At 39.5% G+C, this 23,786-nt stretch overlaps 1 protein-coding gene across 2 annotated transcripts; it reads right to left on the reverse strand.

Moving 5' to 3' along the window:
• Nucleotides 1-668: 668 nt before the first annotated feature.
• LOC144523117 (EEIG family member 2-like) lies at nt 669-23,030 on the reverse strand. 2 transcript variants are annotated; one of them, XM_078258442.1, is made up of 12 exons: nt 22,768-23,030; nt 16,757-16,816; nt 16,528-16,648; nt 15,553-15,582; nt 14,059-14,175; nt 13,504-13,550; nt 11,553-11,647; nt 7,547-7,645; nt 6,025-6,259; nt 5,056-5,192; nt 3,622-3,691; nt 669-1,758 (listed from the first exon to the last, which is right to left on the reverse strand). In XM_078258442.1, the coding sequence occupies exons 1-12, from the start codon at nt 22,911-22,913 to the stop codon at nt 1,716-1,718; spliced, it is 1,200 nt and encodes a 399-aa protein (XP_078114568.1). In that variant the 5' UTR covers nt 22,914-23,030; the 3' UTR covers nt 669-1,715. The 2 variants fall into 2 exon arrangements, with proteins under 2 accessions (XP_078114568.1, XP_078114569.1); XM_078258443.1 differs by lacking the exon at nt 16,757-16,816.
• Between the last annotated feature and the right edge of the window lie 756 nt (nt 23,031-23,786).

Consider the following 23,786-nt stretch of genomic DNA (forward strand, 5'->3'; position numbering starts at 1 on the left):
TATACTAGTTTTAAGACTGTTCTCAAATCTTACAGTTAAGATGTTAGGAGGTATAGATACACGCACAAAACTAGTACTCTAGGCCTTTTTAAAAACAGGTGCTGTTGAGTATTTTCCTTATGGCAGTGGATTACTTAACTAGTCCTCTGTACAATCCTTAAGTGAAACAAATGACAGTATGCTTCAGTTACACATTAATTAAATTGTTAGTACGTCACAGGATCTTCTATTTGTTCACTGATGTAAGCTTCCTGGTCAACAGGCCAGCTCAGCAAGATGCAGTTAAGTTTCAAAGCATAGGTATACAATAGATACATGGCTGAAATGCTTGACATTAGATATATGCCCTTCTTATAGTAATATTCATCACAGAAGCCCCTTTTTTTTATTTTCGGTATCAACTGCCCTACAAAAGGCAGACAGCAGTAACTTAGGGGGAAAACACAGTATGTACCAACAGAATGTGTTTTTTCAGCTTTCCTGTCCTTTTAAACTATTTTTGTTTACGAAAATAAACTTTTATCATTATTCAGTCTTTAAATTATGATAATTAAATGTATCCGTTTTGCTGGGTGTCTGTACATCTATTATTAATATTAATATATAGTAAAATAAATATAATTTACAATGTTATACATATAAATATGTATACATGAATGTCACCAGAGTCAAAAGCAAAGATGGAGTTTAATAAAATCTGCTAAAATATGAATTCAAGAAACTGGATTATCGATATCAGTATAGTCAGAAAGTTGGATTAAAAAACTCTTTGAACAAAAAGTTTCGAACATATATGTTGCCGTGTTTTGCCTTTGTAGGGCAGATTACTAGAATAGGACTTTCTAAAACATAGCTCCGCGAACAAATACCTATTATGATTACTAGAAAGCAAATTGTCATGTTCTCCCATTTTCTTTTTGCAAGTACCAATATAGCATTCCTTACAGGAGATCATGTCACATCCCTCCAATCATCCAAGATAACAGGATAACGGTTACTACTAATAAAAGTGGTCTTGTCACATAGCGGACACGTACACATTCATACAGTTCACGTTCACTCATCAAATAGCTTAAGTCTGATGCCTCGTCTTTGTAGTAAAATCCTCTTAACTTCAAAACCCCAACGGTTGTCGGAGTGCCAACAACTACAACTTTTTAGCAGCTTATAGGCTAATATTAAATCCAACGTCCCATTTGAAAAGGAAGTCCAAAACAAACACTGAGAGACTAAAGGAATGTATTGAAAGCGCATTGCATACTCCTCTTCAGTTTGTTCTGATGATGCACACACACAGCTCGTCCCGGTGTCCTCCATTAGAGAGAAAGACTAATCGTTTTCTTCCAGTTTCTAATAAAGTTGACCTCAAAAGATGAGGCTAATCTACACCCAGAAAGGAGTGGTCAGTTTCAGTTATATACATGTTAATGGCCAATGTTTCATTTCACTTAATTCATAGCTGTATGTTTAAACTGAGATAACTGTTTACCTCTTACTCTTAAAAATCTATCAGGGAGCTACAGTGTCATACAGGAGATATGAACACAGGAGGGCACTGTTGTAATGTCACCCGCTCACAGAATGATCAGGTCAGAGATGGTGCTGCTGATCAGGTAACGGTTGTGCTGTAGGAATGCAGAGTGAAATTGACACAGCATTGCCTCCAGTTTTTTTTTATGTAAGCAGTGTCAGTCCACCTCTGAGAGGCTGCCGGTCTAACGCTTTATGACCACCTGCTCGTACGCTCCAGCACCAACCCTGGGATAACAAAAAAAAGACAAAATTAGCAACCCAACGTAATATCTGGCTCACATATCACAAAGAACGGGCTGACAACATACAATGCATCATCATTGAATCAATCATTCCCGCTTTTTTTAGTAAATAATTCTGCACCAAACCAGGTCATTATTTAAATACAGAAAAGTTATCAATACACAGTAAATGTGCTAAAAGTTGAGTAAGCATTCCTATGGAAGTATGTTACATTATGTTTCAACCTATCACTAGGCACTGTAGTAGGTATCAGGCTGTGCCGTTTAATATACTGGGCGAAATGACAGGCGAGACCATTTTCTAACCCTGACTTAGTCTATATCCACGACGATCTACTTCCGGGATTGCTATCGGTCTGCCGGAAATTCCGCCGGATGTCACTCTTTCCGGATGTCCGTTACCTTATGCCTTCTTTGTGTTGTAATTTTAAGGATTTATGAGGACTATGGTTGACTGCGCCTCAGATCTCTGCATGGTAAATCCAGACAACTAGCTCGACTATCTGTCCAATCTGAGTTTTCTGTTGCACGACTAAAACAACTTTTGAAAGTACACATGATCCACCAAAACAAGTTCTTTCCCAAGGCTGTTTTGCAGCGACACCGTGGCTGCCCAAGACGATTGTGATTGGTTTAAAGAAATGCGATTAAATTAATCTGATTATGTAATGTCATTAGTTTTGCAGGTATCTAGTCCATATAAACCAAAGTACTGGACAAATCTAAACTTTGAGCCGATGTTGGCACCAGATGAGAAGTTAAGGGATCACTGAAATGATTAACACATGAATGTTCCCACCAAATTCTCAGAACAATTTATCTAATAGCTGCTAAGATGTTTCACTCACACCAAAGATGTCAACCTCATTGTGGCGCTAGAGGAAAGGTTTATAATAAAAATAGCATGCCAATCCATCTACTAGTCATGGACGTGTCAGTCTGAACCAAAGTGGTGGCCCAACTGTCAGACTGATGTTGCCATCCCTAGAGCCATGTGGCAATAAAATCAGTAACATAACACAATCTCCTAGACAACAGTTATTGTACTCTTATCCAGAGAAAGTTGGAAGCGCCAATTATGGTTGAACCTTTGACAAAAGACTTAATGGAGAATTCCGGTCGATTCCAACATGTAGCTCTGTTGTTTTTAAATTTGGAGTGCTGTCGGTAGCGAGAAAAATGAAACAATCGGTGTTGCCTACACCGTGTTATCCTCCTGCTAGCAATAGCACCCAACAGGCTTAAACAGGGCAAGTTTTGCATGCATAAAAGTTCTGCTAATTCAGCTCTGTTTAGTTCCGGTGTTGATACTGCAAGGAGTGCTTCAGGACTGTCTAAAACTACAACACCGAAAAGAGATGCAAACATATTTTCAAAAATAGGCATATGCTTATTTTTTTAGAAGTACGTGCTGTAGTACAACTAGCAGGAGACAAGTTATATTTGAGGTAAGTTTGGAGACACTACCTTATTTAATCATTAAATTAATAGCCTACATATCTTTGTTGTATCTGTCGGTGCATTCACATGACACAAACCTTCCGTGATCGCGCTTCACCCCCACCCCTCCTCCACACAGTTGCTACTGTATGTAGCCAAGGAGGACACGGAGGATTAAAAAAAAACAAGATGCACTAGAGGTAATTATTTTTACTGGAGTTTCTGCGCGCGAAAGTCGCCGGACGAGACCAATTTCTAAACACAGCCATGCTGAGAAATACAGAGTGTTTTGTGGAGCCGATAGTCTTCATTAGCTTTGTTCATTTGGCTTGAATGTAACGGATGTTCATTATTGTAAAAAAGTTACACACTAAAGCTTTAAGTTCAGTGAATATCACATGCTCACCTGGTGGGAAGGTGATGGCTTCCGAGGGCTGTGCTTCCCCCAGGGCCAACAAACAGACGCAAGCCTTCCTCTGAAACAGACAGAGTTGTAGTCAGTAGTCATACGGTCAGTACAGAGAGCACCCACATCCTCCTGTATAATTCTTGTCATGAAGAGCAGCCAGTTGCTAGGCAATCTAAAAATAATCATGTATTGACAGCAGCTTTCTTTTCCTAGCTTTGAGCTGGATGAGACCTTGAAAAGAAAAACAATGCAAGTACACAGACTGACTCATGGGGTAGCACAGTACTGTCAAGTTAATTATTGTGTTAGGCAAAGTAGCTCTGCATTTACTGTAACACACACAGTCATACTCCAGACTAGGGCTGCAACCAATGATTGATTGATACAAATTGAATGATATTTGTGGTTTGTGATTATTTGATGGTCAGAAAAAAAATTCCGGCAACTATTTTGATGATTGATTTAGCTTTTGAGTCAATTTTCAAGCCCAAAAAGCCCCAAATTTGCTGATACTAGCTTCCTAAATACAAATATTATGCTTCTTTTTATTTTATATCACTGTAACTGTTGGTCAGAGACATACAAGAACATTTTAATGACAAAATAATTAATAGATTAATCAAGACAATTGGTAGATAAAACAATGAAAACGATTGTTAGATGCAGCCCTAGTTTAATTAATAATTTTTTTTATGAATCAAGTTTCTGATTAATTTCCTGTCAACCGAGTAATTGATTAACATATCTGCTACAGAGTTTGAGAATAAGGTTGTGTTTTGTAACTTTAACCTTTCCTTGAAGAGACGATACAAGACATACAACATTGACACCCCAAACAAACCTGCAGAAATGGTGATCCCTATAAAAGACACCTTATGGCGTTTTTCCATTACGTGGTACCTGCTCGACTCGCGTCGACTCTACTCGCCTTTTTTGGTTTTCCATTACGAAAAAAAGTCCCTGGTACCTGCCAACAGGTACTTTATTTAGTATCACCTCCGTTGAGGTTCCAAGCGAGCTGAGGCGATACCAAAAGGTGACGTGAAAACCTGCAGACTACCGATTGGTCAGAGAGAATCGTCACTAATCATTGCTAGCGTCCGACGGGGGTGTCCTGAACAAACCCGCCATTTTTAAATAGTTTAGCCAGCAGTGTTTTTTTTTTTTGCTGCCTCCAGCTCCTTTTGAAACTACATTTTTCTTGCCGAGAGTAAAAAACAACACACCTTTGACGTTCTGTGTGTGTGTCGCGTTAGGTCACGGCAGTTTCCGGCGGTATCGCTTTGACAACCAGCCACGCTCGCCTCAGGCATGAGGCAATGCAAAATGGAGGACGGGGCACCGCGGTCAAGTCCAGTCGAGCCGAGTCGAGCAGAGCTGGTACTAGCAGTGGGTAAACGCCATTACTGTTTCTCTGGATGAGTAGCCTACCTTCAGCACTGGAGTCCAGCAGGCTGGGTGTAAAGTCTTGACTCTGGAGAATCTTTTCCACAACATCGTCAGCATCCACCCGCGTGTCGTCCATTCTTTTTAGCTGAGACTCCATGGAGTCCTGCTTCACGGGGTGTCTGAATAGAAGATAAACGAGAGTCACTTTTACGTGACCACTAATGGCTTTCACCACAAACAGAAAATGTGGTTTGTTTCTCATGATGAATCTATATTTCACTTAGTGCTAAGCAAGGGTGTGGCCAATCTGTGGGCCAAGGGATTCCATCTAAGCAGCTGGAAATGATGACCGTTTTTAGTCGACTCATTGTCACCAATCTAGTGGTAGCTTCATATTGACATGTACAGATATGAGAGTGTGTATAGATTTTTTTCATCTAACTCTCGGCAAGAAAGCAAAAAAGCAAATTTACCAAAACTAACTATTCCTTCAAAAAAACTGGAAACCTGAACATTGATAACTGGATGAAGTGAAACGCACTACAGTGTCTGAGGTAATAATAACGTGAGAACTACATGACTAAATGCTGGTCTTCAAAGACTGAGTATAAAGTGCACCTTAAGCTATAAAAGTACTTAAAACCATCATTCCCAGTCAGAATTTACTCTGCTTGATTCATGGTTGGACATTTCACAAAGACAATGACTAAGAATTTCATCAATACTAAGATCCGCTATGGACACCACATAATGAAACCACATACTCTTCTGCTGCTCTGCCTCGCTGCTTTTTACTGCATGACAGCTGCTTCCTGAAATGTGACAGACTCAGGTGTGATTATGCCTAGAGTTTAACTTCCTTAAAACAACTGCTACTCTGTTATGTACTCATTACCTACAATAAAAGAGATCAACATGACTTGCCGACTGCTTTCTGTATGATAATGATTATTATCTGGATACTTTTAGTAAATTACCTTTCTTGACTTGACAAATCACCTAAAGATTCACCTGTTGAGTCGCTCACAGGACGAGGCACTCCGTACTGGTGTACCCGCTGGGTTGTTAGTGGTGGTGGTGGGGACCGGGTGTTCAGGCAGAGCAGGACAGGGTCTGGACTCTCTGTCTCGGTCCTCGCTGGGCTCTGGGAGGCTGCCGATGCCCGTTGAGGCGCTGCCCACCGAATGGTTTCTCCGGTGGCTGAACTCTGACATGCTGGAGGAGCGGGAGTGACCTGTGCTGTATCCTGAGAGAGATGGACAAAGATTTGATAATATAATAATACAGTAGCAGGTCTTAATTCTGCAATTGCTGATTTTCTTTGGCCACTCTGAAATTAAGTCCAATAGTCACTCTCTTTAGCTCTGTTTTCTGCAAAACAGAATTTAGCTGCTAAATTCTTCACTAGGTTTCACCATCACTATGATCAGTAATGTTAAGTAGCTGTATGCCCTGAGAAATCGTGCAAAGGTGCATTGGAGCATTCAAGAGATTGCAACCACCAGCTACTGAGATACATTCATAATATTATATGCATGCATTCAAACATTAAAGAAAGTGGATCAATTTGATGTATGCACATAAAAGTCCAATAATTGCTTTACGAATGAACGACAAGTGCAGAAGAAGATACAGATTTACTGCCTAATGTCTGAATGAAAACATTAATTCATAAATCAATGATCTGTTATTCATATAAGGCATTATACAGTTTTAGTTTGTTTTCTTTCTGGCAAAACCCATTTTGCTGTGCTGTCAAGCGGATTTGCAACTTGCAGCGTGTTAAAAGATTTAGCAGTGCAGTCAAGTTACAGTAACACTCAAGCCCTGTTCACGTCTGCAGGAAGCCATTTCGAGCAAGAGACATCGGAGGCTTTCAGAATCAGCGACATCCTTAAAATCACTTCTCAAAACTTATCTTTAAACAAAAAATGCATTCTATTACTGCTAGCACACTGTTTTGGTATGATTATTGTTTGTATCTTAGGTTGTTGTTGGGTATTTTATTTTTGTTTTTATTTATGATTATCTCAGGGCATCAGATCACTACAGCAAGGGAAGAGCAAACTTCCCACACACGTTAATATGAGGCAGGAAATACATTTTCACATTTTAAATTAGAGAGGCATCAGAGCCATTCTTAGCGCATCTCTCTACTTCCTCTGATCTTTTTATTACGGTCATCTGATCTGCCTGTAATGGAAACTCAGGCCTCAGGTTTGAACTACTCTGGTGTAGTGTCACTGGAACATTGTTTTATCACTTCCCTCCTCTTTAGTCAAAAGCTTTTCTCAGTTTGACCTTAATCAGTTTGACACAAACCTTTCTCCAGAAAAAAAGAAAGATTTATGTGTTGTGTAGTTTACGCTGGTAACAGCTAGTTTTAATTGTCACTCACAAAGCCAGCTTAGACAGCTACATATACATTATATACCATCTGCAAACATGGTCTGTGTGATTGCTTACCATCCATGTCAGGTCGACAACAGTAAATCAGGAAAAACACTTTTTTTTAAATGTTGGGTGCCCTTACCTGAAAGTTTGGACTGTTGGCTGGCGTAGCTGGACGTTCGGGAGTGGCCGCAGCCCCCAAGCTCATCAGAAACAACAGGACACTTCCCTTCTCGACTCTCTGGGAGATTAGAAAGAACAGAAGAAAAGACAAACGGGATGACGAAGGCCTAAAAGCTCTGTTTTAGAAAGAGTCTGTTCTATTGCAACAAACTGCCATAATTAGGTAAAAAAGCTACATGTTCAGCTTTTCTTATGCCTCCACATATAGTTAGAGAGGCACGGGACAAACAAGGACCAAATGTGCAAGGCTCATGCTGTGTACTTATTTAATACCATGGCTCATTCTCAGCTCAATACACCAGATTGGTGTATGGCATAGATAGTTTTTGTGAATGAAAGCAGGTGTAGCTGAACAAAGTAATACAACGTGTTTCTGATGTGAAAGTTTGTGGTCGATTGTACTAATTGAAGGAGAAGGACCGCACACAGACTTGTTTGTTTCACCAATCTCTATTTCAACAACATAGTGCGGAATCAAAACATTTTTGACAGAGATCAGGGGCCAAACAAGAATGCTGGGTTCTAAACCACTTTTTATACATTTCCAAAAGACATTTTAAACACAACATTGGTTGATTGTACTAAACCAAAATTAAAGCAGCAACACAGTAAAAATCTGAGCTGCAGCATGTTTCTTTTGTAAATGATCAAGTATACAACATACTGTTATTTGCAGATTAAACGGACATCACCAGAGATTGTCGACTAGACAAGTTGTCATTGAGACCACAGAGATAAACCCAGTTTGTGTTACTAGCTATTGATTTGTATCTTATTTCTACCAACGGATACTACAACAGAGAAAACTCTCCTCTTAACATATTTAGAGGAATAGCTGTTTAATACTATTACAATACTATACCCACGATAACAACCCGTGTCACAGCTCAGGTGGTTCTGCAATGTAAAGGAAATCATCTGCAATACACATCTGTGAGGCTGAAGAGGAAACCCCGCCAAAAAGCAAAGTTTTGAGAAGCAAGAGTTTGAGCCTTTTTAAAAACACGTGCGGCAACATGAACATGTGTCGAGGCAAAAACGGGCAAAAAGCTGAGCTGCGACAAAGCAGAAGAGTTCAGAGTTCAAATGCCCGCTGGAAAGGAAGGAAAGGGCTCTGCCTCAGCAACACAACAGAAAATAGACACAATTTCAAAAGAGATTAACCCTGAGACGCAGCATAGGTGTCAAACATGACCTATTCCCCCCAATATAATGCACATATTTCTTAACCTTTTCAAAAACAAGCAACTGTCTTTTTTTAAATCTAGTGTAGAATTTAAATACTTATTTGGTTTAAAATTGAAGATAGCATATATTTGTTATGAAAAAAAGTGATTCTAATACTGATACAGGTCATTTTTGACTCACTTATGGAACCTTGTGGGTTCCATTGACCTATGCATCCAAGGGTTAACAGAAAATCTCAAATCACAGAAATATAATTTTATTTCTATGATCTCAATGAATGATTTGTCACACTCCAACTTGTCTTGGAGGATAATAAGCATTCAGGAATATATTATGACAAAAATCCATCTACAAAATAAAAGGCTACACCATATTTCCTCCTAATTTACCAAACCTCCCATTTGAATTGATACTGCTCACACACATGAAACACACCTGCAGCGCACATACACTGCAAACCTGCACGGCCAAGACACGATGATGCTGATAGGAAAGAGCTTCGTCTTCAGCAGACAAATACACATGTGGTGTGCACATACAAACACACAAACCCCCTAGACAGACTTGCACACACTCCTATTTTTAAACGCGCAAGAGCCTACAGGGTTAGAGCAGATTGTAGCTAATCTAAAAGAGAACTAGTTTGAATTATACATGAAAGAGCTGCGCTACACTTAAGCTTCCATGAGAAACAACACTGAAATTTGTTCACACATGGAAAAACGCACACAGAACAAGACAGAGGGGGGTGTTCAGAAATGTAGCAGGATTGTGCTGGATTGGAGATAAATAGCTGTTATATGAAGTATGAGTGCACACACACACACACACACACACACACACACACACACACACAAATAAAAAGAATCAGACATCAGTTATATCAACATCTGCCTGCAGTTTAAAGGTCCCATGGCATGAACATTTCACTATGAGGTTTTTTTAACATTAATATGAGTTCCCCCAGCCTGCCTATGGTCCCCCAGTGGCTAGAAATGGTGATAGGTGTAAACCGAGCCCTGGGTATCCTGCTCTGCCTTTGAGAAAATGAAAGCTCAGATGGGCCAATCTGGAATCTGCCCCTTATGAGGTCATAAGAGGCAAGGTTACCTCCCCTTTCTCTGCTTTGCCCGCCCAGAGAATTTGGCCCACCCATGAGAAAGAGAGAGACATCATGGCAAAGTGGCAGTTGGCCAAGGGCACACCCCCACCCTCCATCTTGCCCCCCCCTCTCCTCCTCAATAGCATTTAAAGCTACAGACACAGAAATGGCACATCCTAAGGAAAGCTCATTGTGGGACTGGCTCTAGTGGCTATAATTCTGCACCAAGGCTGAATTTCGGGAAAGAGACTTCAGATACAGTATTAGGGGACCACTAAGGTCTATATAAAAGATACTTCAGATACAGTATTAGGGGACCACTAAGGCCTATATAAAAGAGACTTCAGATACAGTATTAGGGGACCACTACGGTCTATATAAAAGAGACTTCAGATACAGTATTAGGGGACCACTAAGGTCTATATAAAAGCATCTAAAAAGCAGCATGTCATAGGACCTTTAATTAACTTGTCAATAGTAATGAAGGAAAGTAAGAAACTAGAGGTTAACTTCCATAAAATTTTAATAACTGCGCTTTTCCATGCGACAGCACAGCACGGGGAAATTGATGCTTGTCTTGATGTGTTCTGTCTATTAGAAGGTACTACTTACAATTAATTATGCCTTCCTCTAATGTGAATTTGGCCAGTAAACTTGGATTCTAATCACTCTAAGATTATAAATGTAACCTAATTACCTACTCGGAATCTTTTTATTTCCACTGTTGGTTAGATCTGCTAGCCATATATAATAGAAATTGATGCTACAACAACGACAAGCGATGAGGTGCGACGTAAGCTTACACAGCTATCCAGATGGGGATCTAATCAAACTGAAAATTTGTTTCAGCCTTGTGATCAAAAATGTTGGGAGAAATATTTTAGCTTCCCTGAAAGTTATCGGGGATGTGTCCATGTCATTCCAATGTAAATATACACCAATATTAGCAGAAGCTTAACATTGCAAATAAAGGCAGACCAGAAAACAGTGAGGTTGTTGTACAGACGTAAAAGTCAGTTTGACACACCAACCCGACGGCCGACTTTCAGCAGAAAAGGCAGTCGGACTGACTGCCTCCCGAGTTGGCCAAAAAAAGTGCCTCGGAACACGACGAGCGATGCCGACTGCCGACGGCAGCTGATTGGACAAACGCGTCACGTGGGTCTGGTTTCTCCGGAAATTCAAAGCCAGACTGTCATGGCGGCTTTTTCAGAATACAATCTCATATTGTACTAAAATAGTTCACCGAACTGAAAAATGTTAAGCGAGAAATGTGCTATGCAGTTGCTAAATCTGTCTTCATTTCAGATCGACAAAAATTTTCATCAGATTTTGAGGTGTTAGTTAGTCACGCTAATCCCGTTTGTCATTTCCTGGGTTAGCACTCCACCAATCAGATTGGTCATTTGAGTCCAACTGCTGGCAGTGTCCGCCTTCCGACCGAGGATGTCAGGTCGGCCTAAATGAAGGCCAACGGCTCTCCAGCGGACGACGGCACAGAACACACCAAACAGACTTAAGTCACTGACCTGTGAGTCAGGGGCTTAAGACTCAGCACGCAATAGGATGGCTAACAAGTGTGCTCTACTAGGTGCCTGTGAATGTTGGTATGACTGTGGAAACACGGTATGACTAAGCAGGGCAGATGAATGTAATGTGGCATGATTTGTCTCACCAGAACAGCCTTTCTGTGAGTCCCCTCCCCTCCTCTCCTCCAGCAGGCTCTCTCCATCACCCTGGATCCCGATCACTGTGGCTGTGGAGGGAGGCCTGGTGACACAGGAAAGACAATAAGGCGTTTTCTCCTGTCTTGTATTTCAATGTGTCAATTGTCTAATAATACAAAGCAAGGTGAGAAAGACAAAAAAACGGATGAAATGGGGTCGTGAGGATTAAAACATTAAGAGCATAAAATATTAGCATTCAGAAAAGCATTCAGCTAAAGCCAAAAGTGAATATACTGTAGATGCTTAGTATTTGAATACATGCTGCAATAAAAGAAGCTGCAGCTTTTGGCATTAACATACAGGCTACTGAATAATTTGTAGGTCAAATTTTGCCCTTGGGTGAAACAGCATTTCTCTGACACATACTTTCATTGAAAGTAATATTTCTACTAGAATAACTAGTGCGACAACTTGCAGTATACTTGCAGGATGAAATCAAGCAATGCTTTTGGAATGTGAAATTCTGATTAGTCAACAGTTCTTTCAGCTTGCTTAAAGGAACCTCACAAGAGTTGGAAAGAACGAGACAGACAGAGGGGCAACAGGCAGATGAACTTGCGGCTCCAAGCGCAAGCTAAAGCTAGCCTTCAGTAACTGGAGGACATAGCCACACCACCGCCGCTCCGTGGATTGTTATTGGGATGATTATCACAGAAGCCTGGCTGAATACATTCACCGGAGGGCAGCTAGCAGCTAGCAGCTACTACCGCACTACTGTTTTTTTTTAGGGGGGAATAAACTTCAAGACGTGCCATGACCTGTCCTCTCTGGACATAGCCACACCACCGCCACTCCGTGGATTGTTATTGGGATGATTATCACAGAAGCCCGTCTGAATACACTCACCGGATGGCAGCTAACGGCTATCAGCTAGCAGGGCAAGCTAGCTACCGGCAGGATCGAGACAGGGACCAGGGTAGGTGAATTTAAACAATGTCTGAGTTGAAAACGCATCTTGTTGACACGTAAGGGCCCTGTTCATGTGGCACAGACATATTAATTGCATTTTGTGTCTGTTAAGAGGCACAAAGGCACTCTAAAACTTGCCCCGACAACTGCCGTTTTAGCTCAGGTCTCAAGTCTGACGTGCAGTGCTGGGAGCTGTCAGTATCACACCTACGGCAGCAACAAGTGCAATGAGCAGCAGATTATAGCAGCAGATTGAATGTCATAACTTTGGCACATAATACACAATTGTTTTTGCCTTTATGTGATAGTGGTAGTAGAGATACAGACAGGAAATGTATGGAGAGAGAGAGAGGGGTTCTGATAGAACAAAGAGGACACTGCTTTAGATTACAGTCCAGGTCATTGGGTTGGTTTTGGTTTCCCAGGGAGACGGTAAATATCCAAATCTGGGCAAGCACGTTAAATTCACAAGCTTTTTTAGTCCAAAAAACTTCTGCAATAAATGGTTTTACAATGGAATTGCAGGTTAAATTACTGAACTATGGCTGGGCAATATATCGATATTATATCGACATCGATATGAGGCCAGATATTGTCTTAAATTTTGATATTGTGATATGACACAAGTATTGTCTTTTCCTGGTTTTAAAGGCTGCATTACAGTAAAGTGATGTCATTTTCTGAACTTACCAGACTGTTCTATTATTTGCCTTTACCACTTAGTCACTGTATCCACATTACTGGTGATTATTTAATAAAACTCTCATTGTGTAAATATTTAGTGAAAGCACCAATTGTCAACCCAACAATATCGCCATCGATGTATTTGGTCAAGAATATCGTGATATTTGATTTGACTCCATATCGCCCAGCCCTAGACTGAACTACAAGTGAGCTGCCACTAACCCTGACTGACTTAATACAGCATGAACTGCAGACCAAAGCAGATTTGGCGCCAAACAAAAGGTGAAAAATATCAGTTTAACTTACGTTTTAAAACAAGGATCCCCTGACATGAGCTGTGTACTGATGATGACCTATGAAAAGAAAGAAAAAAAAAAGACTTGTTAAATGATTCACATTTGACTTGCATTCAAGGTTTCCATTAGCCTGGATTCTTAGTTTAAAGAAAGAAAATGAAAAGTGTTTTTGATTCAAGCATAGTTGTACTTTATTCCAACTTGACGAGAATCAAGAAAGAAAACTAAAACAGTAACTGGAGATCAATCAACTGACCTAGCATACCCTAACTCAAAATGTTAGGTGAAAATTTCTTTTCTTTTTGTTCATTAGCTTTGTCACAAATTAGGAATGAAAATTGTACATGAAATAAAGCAGATAATGGCTTAATTTGCCTCTTATCTTCCAGAGTTGACACCGCTTTCTTCAATGGTTTATTTCTGGCTACAATTTAACGGACTACCTGGTAACCTAGCAATTGTTCAATCCTAGATGTTTATGCAAAACCCTTTTTCCGCTCCTGCTTCCTAGTTGAAGAAGTCAAATTAGACTGGTGTGGATGCGTTACCGTAGATTCAATGTTACCTTGAGAATGGAGTTATCCTGACGAGTATTTTTGGTATCGTAGCCTTCCAGCAGACATCTGCGGGTTGTATTCCCTGAGCCGGCAAACTCTGCTAAATTCAGATCTGCAAAACCAAGCTGAAGGAGAAAGAATGACACTGGGTGAACTTCGTTTTCTTTTAGGAGAATGATGAATGAATGAATGGATGGCCCAGTAAGCACTCTGACAATCTCGGGATGTAAAATGCCAGTAGTCATGACATGGGAGAAACTTCAGGGAAAATTAACAATATTAAACAAGTTGTTTTTTCTTTAATGACAAGCTGGTAATTTTCTCCAATTTAAAAGGAATACGCCACCGTTTGTTGAAATAGGGTTATTCACCGTCTCCTCAATATATAGGTATTGTCTCAGTGCATGCATTGTCTTAGTCGGCAGCACCACCGCTAGCTTAGCTTAGCGTAGTGAATGGAATCCTATGTTGCCGGTTAGCATGTCGTGAGTAAAAGTGAGCCCAAAAAAAAACAACTAATTACTTCTTGTGGCCTGCATATTCACAACGAGTACAAATAGCAATTCAGATTAAGACTAGACAATTTCCTAGGCAGGTATTGATTTGGGACTATATTGGGTGGAAGTACAGCCGAAGCACTGCTACTTTGGCGCAGAGATATCACGCAGCAACTCTGTGCGAGTACAGGTCTAATATGGGTCGATCTATCCCGTAAAATAACCATGCGTCATGTTTACAATAATCACTTACTCTGTGGACAGCTGTTTATTGGGTCTATTCGCCGTTTTTCCCAGTTGACTTTATTGCACCGGAAAAAAGTCAAGAACTGCAGGATGGATCAAATCCTCGGTAGCTGTGACACAACTGTGGGCATGCTCATCTTGATCCGACATGTTGAGCCTGGTCATCGATGCCAAGTAGCAGTGCTTCGGCTGTGCTTCACCCCAATATAGTCCCAAATCAATACCTGCTTAGGAAATCGTCTAGTCTTAATCTGAATTGCTATTTGTACTTGTTGTGAATACGCAGGCCACAAGAAGTAATTAGGTTGTTTTTTTTTGGCTCATTTTTACTCACGACATGCTAACTGGCAACAAAGGATTCCATTCACTACGCTAAGCTAAGCTAGCGCTGGCGCTGCCGGACTAAGACGATGCATGCACTGAGACAAAAATGCGTTTCCCCACCTATATAAATATAGAGGAGACGGTGAATAACCCTATTTCAACAAACGGTGGCGTATTCCTTTAATATGTACAGGGAAAAAAATCTTTCATCCAGTCTAGAAAGTCCACAAGAGCTTTAGCCTGCTCAGTAAATAATTAATTGCAAACAGTTAAAGCAATAACATGTGACATAATGAGCCAACCCGCAGGCAGCAACGGCCATCTGTTTGCTCACATGGCGTTCTACATAAATATGGTTGATTACTGCAAATCTAGGCGAACTAGAGGTTGGGTTAGGGGATGGGGGTTGGATTACATAAGTATGTGAGGAAATACCTTAGCATATGCCTTCCCACCTTTCAGCTCCTGGAAAAGAGAAGCATAAATAGCTAAATTAAACTGAACTATTGCTCCATTTCTAGAATGATTCAATTTAAAAAAACATTATTGATCACGATCTGCCCGTCAAATGTGTTTGAAATGGATTTGAGTTTCACAATTCTAAAATAGGAAAAGAAAGTTTAATTAAATGTTTTGGCTCCATACAAATCAAAGTGCTCTCCAGTCCTGGTACTATAAATGGTAACTTAACAACTTCATTCTGGTCTGGTAAACTAATATTATTACAAATATGCTACTTTCCACTAGCAGAAAAATATACATCAAAACTACTATTTTGCTGTAGCAGGGGCAACTGTTTGACATTTTAAAGTTCAAAACAACAGTACAGTTCAGTTTCTGAGTACTTGACATGCTCTGTGTCCTAAAACAAAGGGCACACCAGAAATAGCTTGCAGCTACAATGTGGAAACACAAGATGCATTTCACCAGGAATGCTTATTCAGGCTTATCCATTTCCTTGATTTTACTGCTGTTTTTGGCCATTATAGCCTATAAACTGTGATTAACAGCACAGAGCACACTCATGTTTAAGGTTAAATGTTAAAAGGCCAGAAAAAGGATGGTTGGCAAAAGATTTCACTGTGTGATGAGTCTGTTTTCTTAAGAATGCTGTGCTTGCTAAATGCGTTTTATAGTTCATATTTCACTCTCAAGTTTCAATTTGGCACATAAATGTGAACGTACAGTAACTAATACCAGAATTTAAGCCAGGTAAAGCAATTCTGTTAGCAAGGATGATACATTTCTCTTTATTAAGCCTGGTTTTTACACTGACAAGAACAACAGCCTTTATTTTTGCATCTTTAACCTGAACCCTGTACGTTCACATGCAAAGCATCAGATTATGAATCAACACTATGTAGGTATTACTATATGTGAAATCTGGAGCTCAGTAGCCACATACTGTACCTTTCTGACAGACACACGGCACATACAAGGGTCCAGTACACCTGTCCCTGCATTGGCACTCATCTTGCAGGGGAAAGAGAACCGTTTCCTCCATCGAACACAGTTGGCCTGCACTGGCTCCCTGCAAAGGGAAATCACAAACACGCAGACCATCTTTCAGCACTCTGTAATGTCAGAAATGCATTTGTTGTACATGGGCTGCATTTTGTGGTCACAAAAGCCAACTTACAACTGGATGTTAGCCAGCTTCAGAATGATACTCCTAGAGTAGAGGTGATTGGTCCAAACACTGGCAGGGATTTGGGATTTCAGTAATTATGTAGCTCAATCATTTGAACACATCTCTGTACAACTGAAAAGCTGGTTAATTTCCTTTTGCAGTTTGGAAAACTCACATTATAACCTCTGATTGTATTTGGCTCCTTACCAGAATCATAATGCATCATATCTATACATGGGAAAGAAGGTTTCTTACAAATATGCACAAAAACTAGGGATCGACCGATAGTGTTTTTTCAAGGCCAATACCGATTATTAATAGTTAGTAAAACCGATATGCATTTACAGTGAAAATGAAAATCTTTAAGTCAAAATTAAGATTTTGGAATGTTACAAACTCCAACACAAAACTCTGTTTAAATGCTTTAAGCAATTATTTAATAAATTAGACACACAGAGGGACAGACACAGAGCTGTAGCAGAGCCAAAGTAGTGCTCTTCTTAATTAACTTTATCTGCGTTCAGGCAAATAAAACGCAGATACAGATCATCTGCAAAATCTCTAACAAAAATGAAAAAAAAAAAAAAAAAAAAAAAACCTGGCATTGAATATCTCAACTATTCTGTAGTCTTGTTTACTTGTTTTTTTGATAAAAAAAAAAAAAAGTTACAGATTTAAAATTTAAAACAATTGTCAATTTTTGACTGTATTGCATTTAAAAGAGGTTTTTGTAACACTGCTTCAGCCGTATATTTAACATTTGAGAATGTTGGCTTCTTTTGTAAAATGCAAAACAGTTATGGAAATAAATGTGTATATTCTTAAAAGCAAATGATTGAAAAAGAGGTTTTGCATCAGTAACAAAAAGGTATTGCATTGGCAATAGTATCAAGAAATTTCAAGCAACACCCCAACCCTACTCATGCAGCATTATTCACAACCATTCAAACAGTATTGAGGAGAATTTCTTTTTTTTTTTAAACAAAGATTTTTTAGATTAGTATTGACTTCCTGCCTTGTCAATTGTTTTTGTTTAAGTATCCCTAAACTGCAAGAGCAAAACTTAATTTCATGAAGTTTTAATAACATTATTACATAACAATGAAAGTCACTAAGGCTGAATGACTACTGGATTAACAATCCTCACATCTCTCCCCCCTGTTTAAGGCTACTGATTCAAGTTGCCAATACAAGCTTACGTGCTTAGCCTCAATTTTTTTCAGGCCCCTTATTAATCAAGCTAATTAATTACAGTGCTGTTTTAACCAATTGATCTAAAGGTTACGGCGGCAGGTGTAGCTCGTTTTGGCATGAGAGTGTGTGATGACCTAAGCCACACAGGTTAAACAGCCAGCAATGAAAAGGCGTGGCCAAGGGTGAAGGACTGTTATATACTATGGCCTGCCAATTGGGCCGTACCATCAGATGCCATGCTGAAGGGGGATTTAGGTCTAGGTTGTAGAGATGCACCGATTACAATTTTCTAGGCCGATTCCGATTTTCTTTGAGTTAGGCCAGCCGATACCGATTTTAGCTGATTCCGATTTAATTTTTTCTAACCTCTTTACAGCACACACAAATATTTATTTTCTATCTTTTCTTTAATAGAACATTTTGCACAGAACATAGAAAATTTTTTGAACAGATAATGGATCACTATAAAATAGAACTATATAAATTACTCCTGGTGTGGGAAATTCACACACATCTAAAGTGCAATGTTAGAACCATTTCCTTCTTTTCACATCCAATATCCAACTAAAAAAAATTTGATTTTGGTTTTTGGTGTCGTCCCTCCACGCCCTACTTTTTCCTTGCAGGTGTTGCATATTGCAAACTTGTTATCTTCTGCACACACGCTGAAGAATTTCCAAACAGCTGACATGCTGCAGGTTAATTCACGAGGTTCCCTACATGTGCGAGAATAGCGCGGACACGCACTTCACACCGCGAGCGGGTACCCGCGACACACGGCGGAAAAGTTGAGAGAAAGGAAAAAGAGACTGTGGTGTCGCGTCCGTGTGTGCGTGCGTCCTTGAAAACTGTAACACGTATAACGTATGTTGTCAGTTAATTGTAGCATTGACCGGCATGAAATCGGCATATATCAGACTGACCTGCCGGTCGCCGGTCATGGCCGAGCACGTGAAAACCGGCCAATTCCGGTCACCGGCCGGTCTATCGGTGCATCTCTACTAGGTTGGGTTTATTTGTATTAGTTTCAATTATGTCCATTTTGGTTTTCCCCTGTGTGTGTTATTTGGTTTGTCCCAGTTAGTATATATGTTCCCTTTTGTCTTATTCAGGAAGGGAAGTTTTTTGTTGAGTTCACATTTATTTTTGTTGTAGTTATTTTTGGTTTAAGTTATATTGAGTTGACCCATTTTAGAGGTTTATATTAGGGCTGTCAAAATAACGCGTTAATTTCGATTAATTAATCTGAGAAAAAATAACGCGTTAAATAAATGAACGCAGATTAATCCATTCCATATTGACGTTTGCATACAGACGAAAATCTGGTGCCACTGATATGTCTGCGCTTCTCTCTGCTGCTCTAAAACAGACGTTACAGGAAACACAAACCCCGCTGCATGTGACGCTAGTTAACACTATACTCAACAGCTGCTAAAGTTAGCCTACCGCTAGCTAGTTAACACTATACTCGACAGCAGCTAACGTTAGCCTACCGCTAGCTAGTAGCTGGATTAAACACGGTTAAAATGCTGACAGCTAACACTAAACGGTGTAAAGTTTGACTGTTTTACTGTAGAGGATTCAACACCGGGATGTAACAATCTGCAGCTGCCGTCGGAAAAACAACACAGCTGGTGTGTTCATGAAACTGGTAAACTACAGCCTCGTGGTGCATTTGAAGTTATTGTAAATGTCCTTTTCCTATCTGGTTGTTGTTTTTGTCATTCAACAGCAATTTACTAGTGAAATAAGTTATTGTTATACATTATTATTAAATCATTTAATTTGGACCATATGGCCTTAGCAATAAACATGCCGTTCTTTAATGTCACCAACTGTTGCTTAGTACTCTTTTTTTTTTTTTTTTTTTCTTTTTTTACTTTCTTAAAAAGTATCGGTTCAGGCACCGTTAATTATGTATGCGATTAATTTCGATTAATTAATCACAGAATATGTAATTAATTAGACTACATTTTTTAATCGATTGACAGCCCTAGTTTATATATTAAGTTATTGGTTTTATATTGGTTTGTGCATTTTTATGGGTAAATAAAAACCCAATTTTTCAACAAACTCCTGTTTTCCTAATTGTCTTACTGCTTGGTCCCTGACAGAGTGAAAGAGAAACACGTGCACACATCCCCAGTCAATCACTAGAGAGTAAATGAGAGTGAGGTGTACTCTACTGAGTGAGAGAATGAGATGAAGTGAAAGAGAAAAGAGTGTGTATGCGTGGGCAGCATCACGATACCCCAGATGGCCTCTCTTTCACTGGCATCCTCTCCTCTCCCACTCACCTAACCAATTCCCTTCTGTCAAGATAATCCACATGCCATTCATTTGGACCAATTTTGCTGGATTTAAATACAAGCAGAGCTGATGGGTTTCTTCTCAAATACAGTAAAAATAACAACGATGCAGTTTACCTCCGAAATAGTGACAAAAAGAGACAAAGACGAGGGAACCAAACAGAACATGTTGCAATGCAAGAAATTTACGATATAAGACTGAAATGATCACCACGGTGTGCAGATCCTTGTTAAGACTGACTGAATATACAGGCCCGAGTCGTGCACTGCATCCCTGCCTCGCTAGAAGAAGAAAAACGTGCGTCCTGGGGTTGATACATTTCCGAGAGTGAACTCCCAGAGTCAGAGAGGGAACTCCCAGCCAGCTGGACACTGTATGCTTAGTGAATTCTGATTTGATAGCATGTACTGTAACTCACAGCACTTCTCAGTGCAGCAAAAATCCTATTATATGTATGTGATTGTGAGTAAGTCTGGTTTTAAGCACATGCTGAGGTTGTCACTTTCATCTCTATACATGGGTCAGATGTCTTATTAAACTACAGCTGCTCTCCTTTTAACAAAGCAGCTGCCGTCACGCTTCAGGCATAAACTCTCTCATTAACACATTGTTACATAGAAAACTAAAAATGTTGATATATAACAAGGAAAACTTGTTTTGGGCAGTAACAGTGGTGCAGTCCTCCTGATGACAAAGCCACACCAAAGGAAAAAAAAGGCTCAGAAAACAACAATCCTCACTTCCCTTACACTCACAGTTGGGAGGACTCAAAATAGTGTTAGGGGAAACAGTGACGTAAGAGGGTCTACCAAATCAAACTGCTGCAAAAAAATTTTAAATGCAATGACGCTTGAGACTCGTGATTATGAATTATCTTAGTTGAAACATTTCAGAACCAGAACAGGATGTTTTAATTAGAATCTGGACCGTATCAGCTTCATAGTCTGTGGGTGGGTAATGGGATTAAAAGCCTCTTAGTGTTTCTTCGCTTTGATTCAGCTGCAGTGGCTGCTCATATGTAACAAAATGTACAAAGAAAATTGTAGCTATATTAAAATGACCTTAATGTCATGAACATAGAAGCATCCTGATTCGCAGAGTCCGACACACTGGGCCTTTCAAGCAAGCCGTTTTATAAGAGCTACTTACTGTAGAGCAAACAGAGGGCTTGTTATATAATCCGGGTGAAGCCATCCAATCCCTACAGCCTCACTCTTGAACAATGCTATTCTCTTAGTCCAATGTTGGAAGCCAGTCTAATTTATGAGCAAAAACCCAAAACAGGTTAAAAAGGAGATGACTGTCTTTGCTTGTCATGTCATTTCTTTTCATGACTATGTTATTTGATGTCTTATTGTCTAGTTCCTTTTCACAACCATTTCAGTGTAATTATCATATCATAACATATTTTGTACCACCAACATTATCACTTTGTCCATTCTGCTACACAGGACAACATTTCTAATTATAGCTGAAATAATTAGGCGTTTAATCAATCCATCTATTGACAGAAAGTAATCGTTTAACTGTAACTTATAAATACGTAAAGGCCCGAAACAGAGTGAGTCAAGTAGGGCTGGGCAATACATCGATATTATATCGATATCGTGATAAGAGACTAGATATCGTCTCAGATTTTGGATATCGTAATATCGTTATAAGTGTTGTCTTTTCCTGGTTTTAAAGGCTGTGTTACAGTACAGTGATGTAACTTTCTAAACAGACTAATAGAATAGCTAGAAACATACAGTTCTAGCTGTTCTATTATTTGCCTTTACCCACTTATATCTACATTACTGATGATTATTTATCTAAAATCTCATTGTGAAATATTTGGTTAAAGCACCAATAGTCAACCGTACAATATCGTCACAATATCGACATCGATTTGGTCAATAATATTGTGATATTTGACTTTCTTCATATCGCCCAGCCCTAGAGTCAAGAGATCTGGGCACTTGTAAGATGGAGGGAAGTTTAACATAGTTCATTTACACATATTACCAACATTATTATAATACAAAGTTGGTTGAATATCGGCAAAGTAACGTTATCACTTTTAACATCAATAGACAGAGGAGTATTTAGCTGTGTGGCAGTTATGTGACAAGTCAGCTGGCTATTCATAGCACAGTTAATCAATACCACAACCAGCGAGGAAGTGAGCCTGTGAAATGTAAAATGTCTAAATACCAACTAATTTCAGAGCAGTAGCTAATTGTCACACATGCTGAAGTTTGTTTTCTCCAGTCGATGCTTAGCTACATGGCGTTTACAATTCTGCCTCGGTTAAAATAGCTTGGACTGGAAGGAAACGTTAACGTTACATTTGAACAACCACAAACACCGTCACAGTGGCAGACAACTGTCTGACGTTAGCTAGTTTCTAACGTTAGTCATGTAGCATGTTAGCTGGTGAGCTAGCTAGTAGGCTAAAGCTCCTCAGCTATTTTAACCTGCAAGCTTAAAAAAACCAGTCAGTGTTTGAATGACTATATAACACCGCACATCCTCACCGAGAAGACTCCTCGGAGAACCCGCCGTCCAACAGCCTGACTTTACAAAAAATGACACCGTTGACGAAGGGGACCGACGAGAGATCGTCCAGCTCAAAGTCCACCTTGAACTTAAATTTCTTTTTTTTCATCATCATTAAATCCATACACAGAATCAGTACTCTTGAGATGATGCTCCAAGATCGCCCCTCGCTGACATTACAACCCCATTGTGTTTAGTACCGACACTGTTGTAGTGTGGGAGGATGGTAGAGCTGCTGTTGACACAACAGTTACAGTCAGTGAAGCTAACGATGAAGAAGAGCTACTTTCTGTTGTGAATTTTCAAAATAAATTAAATATGCTTTGAACCCATTAACAATCATTAATACCAGCGGTGGAAGTATTCAGATAATCTCTTTGTTTAGGGTAGCAATACTACAGTGTAAGAATAAATGCTTTAAGTAAAAAGGGGCTCATTTTAATTACTTTGGATATTGATAGATAGATAGATAGATAGATAGATAGATAGATAGATAGATAGATAGATAGATAGATAGATAGATAGACAGACAGATAAATAGATAGATAGATAGATACTTTATGCATCCCGAGGGAAATTTTAGGCATCCAGTAGCTTAGCCTTACACAACCATAACACAACAAACACACACACACACACACACACACACACACACACACACACACACACACACACACACACACACACATCTCATATCATACATACAAATCACTCACAGAAATTTAAAGAGTTAACAATTTGTGAAGTGATTACAAAGGTCTGGTATGGACTGATCATGTGATGCAATGACCCTGATAAGGTGCTATAGTAGAGTGTGTGCAATGGTTGAGTGCAAAAGTGAACAGTGCAGGGATTGAACAGTGCAATAGCTTATTATTAAATATTAACTATGACTATGAAAAGACAAGAATGTAAACATAATAGAATTGTTTCACAAACAAGAAAATAAATAATATACTTTAAGAACAAACAATTGCTTCTCCCCAGGGATCAATAA

The sequence above is a fragment of the Sander vitreus genome, chromosome 9 (genome assembly GCF_031162955.1).
Source record: "Sander vitreus isolate 19-12246 chromosome 9, sanVit1, whole genome shotgun sequence".
NCBI lineage: Eukaryota > Metazoa > Chordata > Actinopteri > Perciformes > Percidae > Sander > Sander vitreus.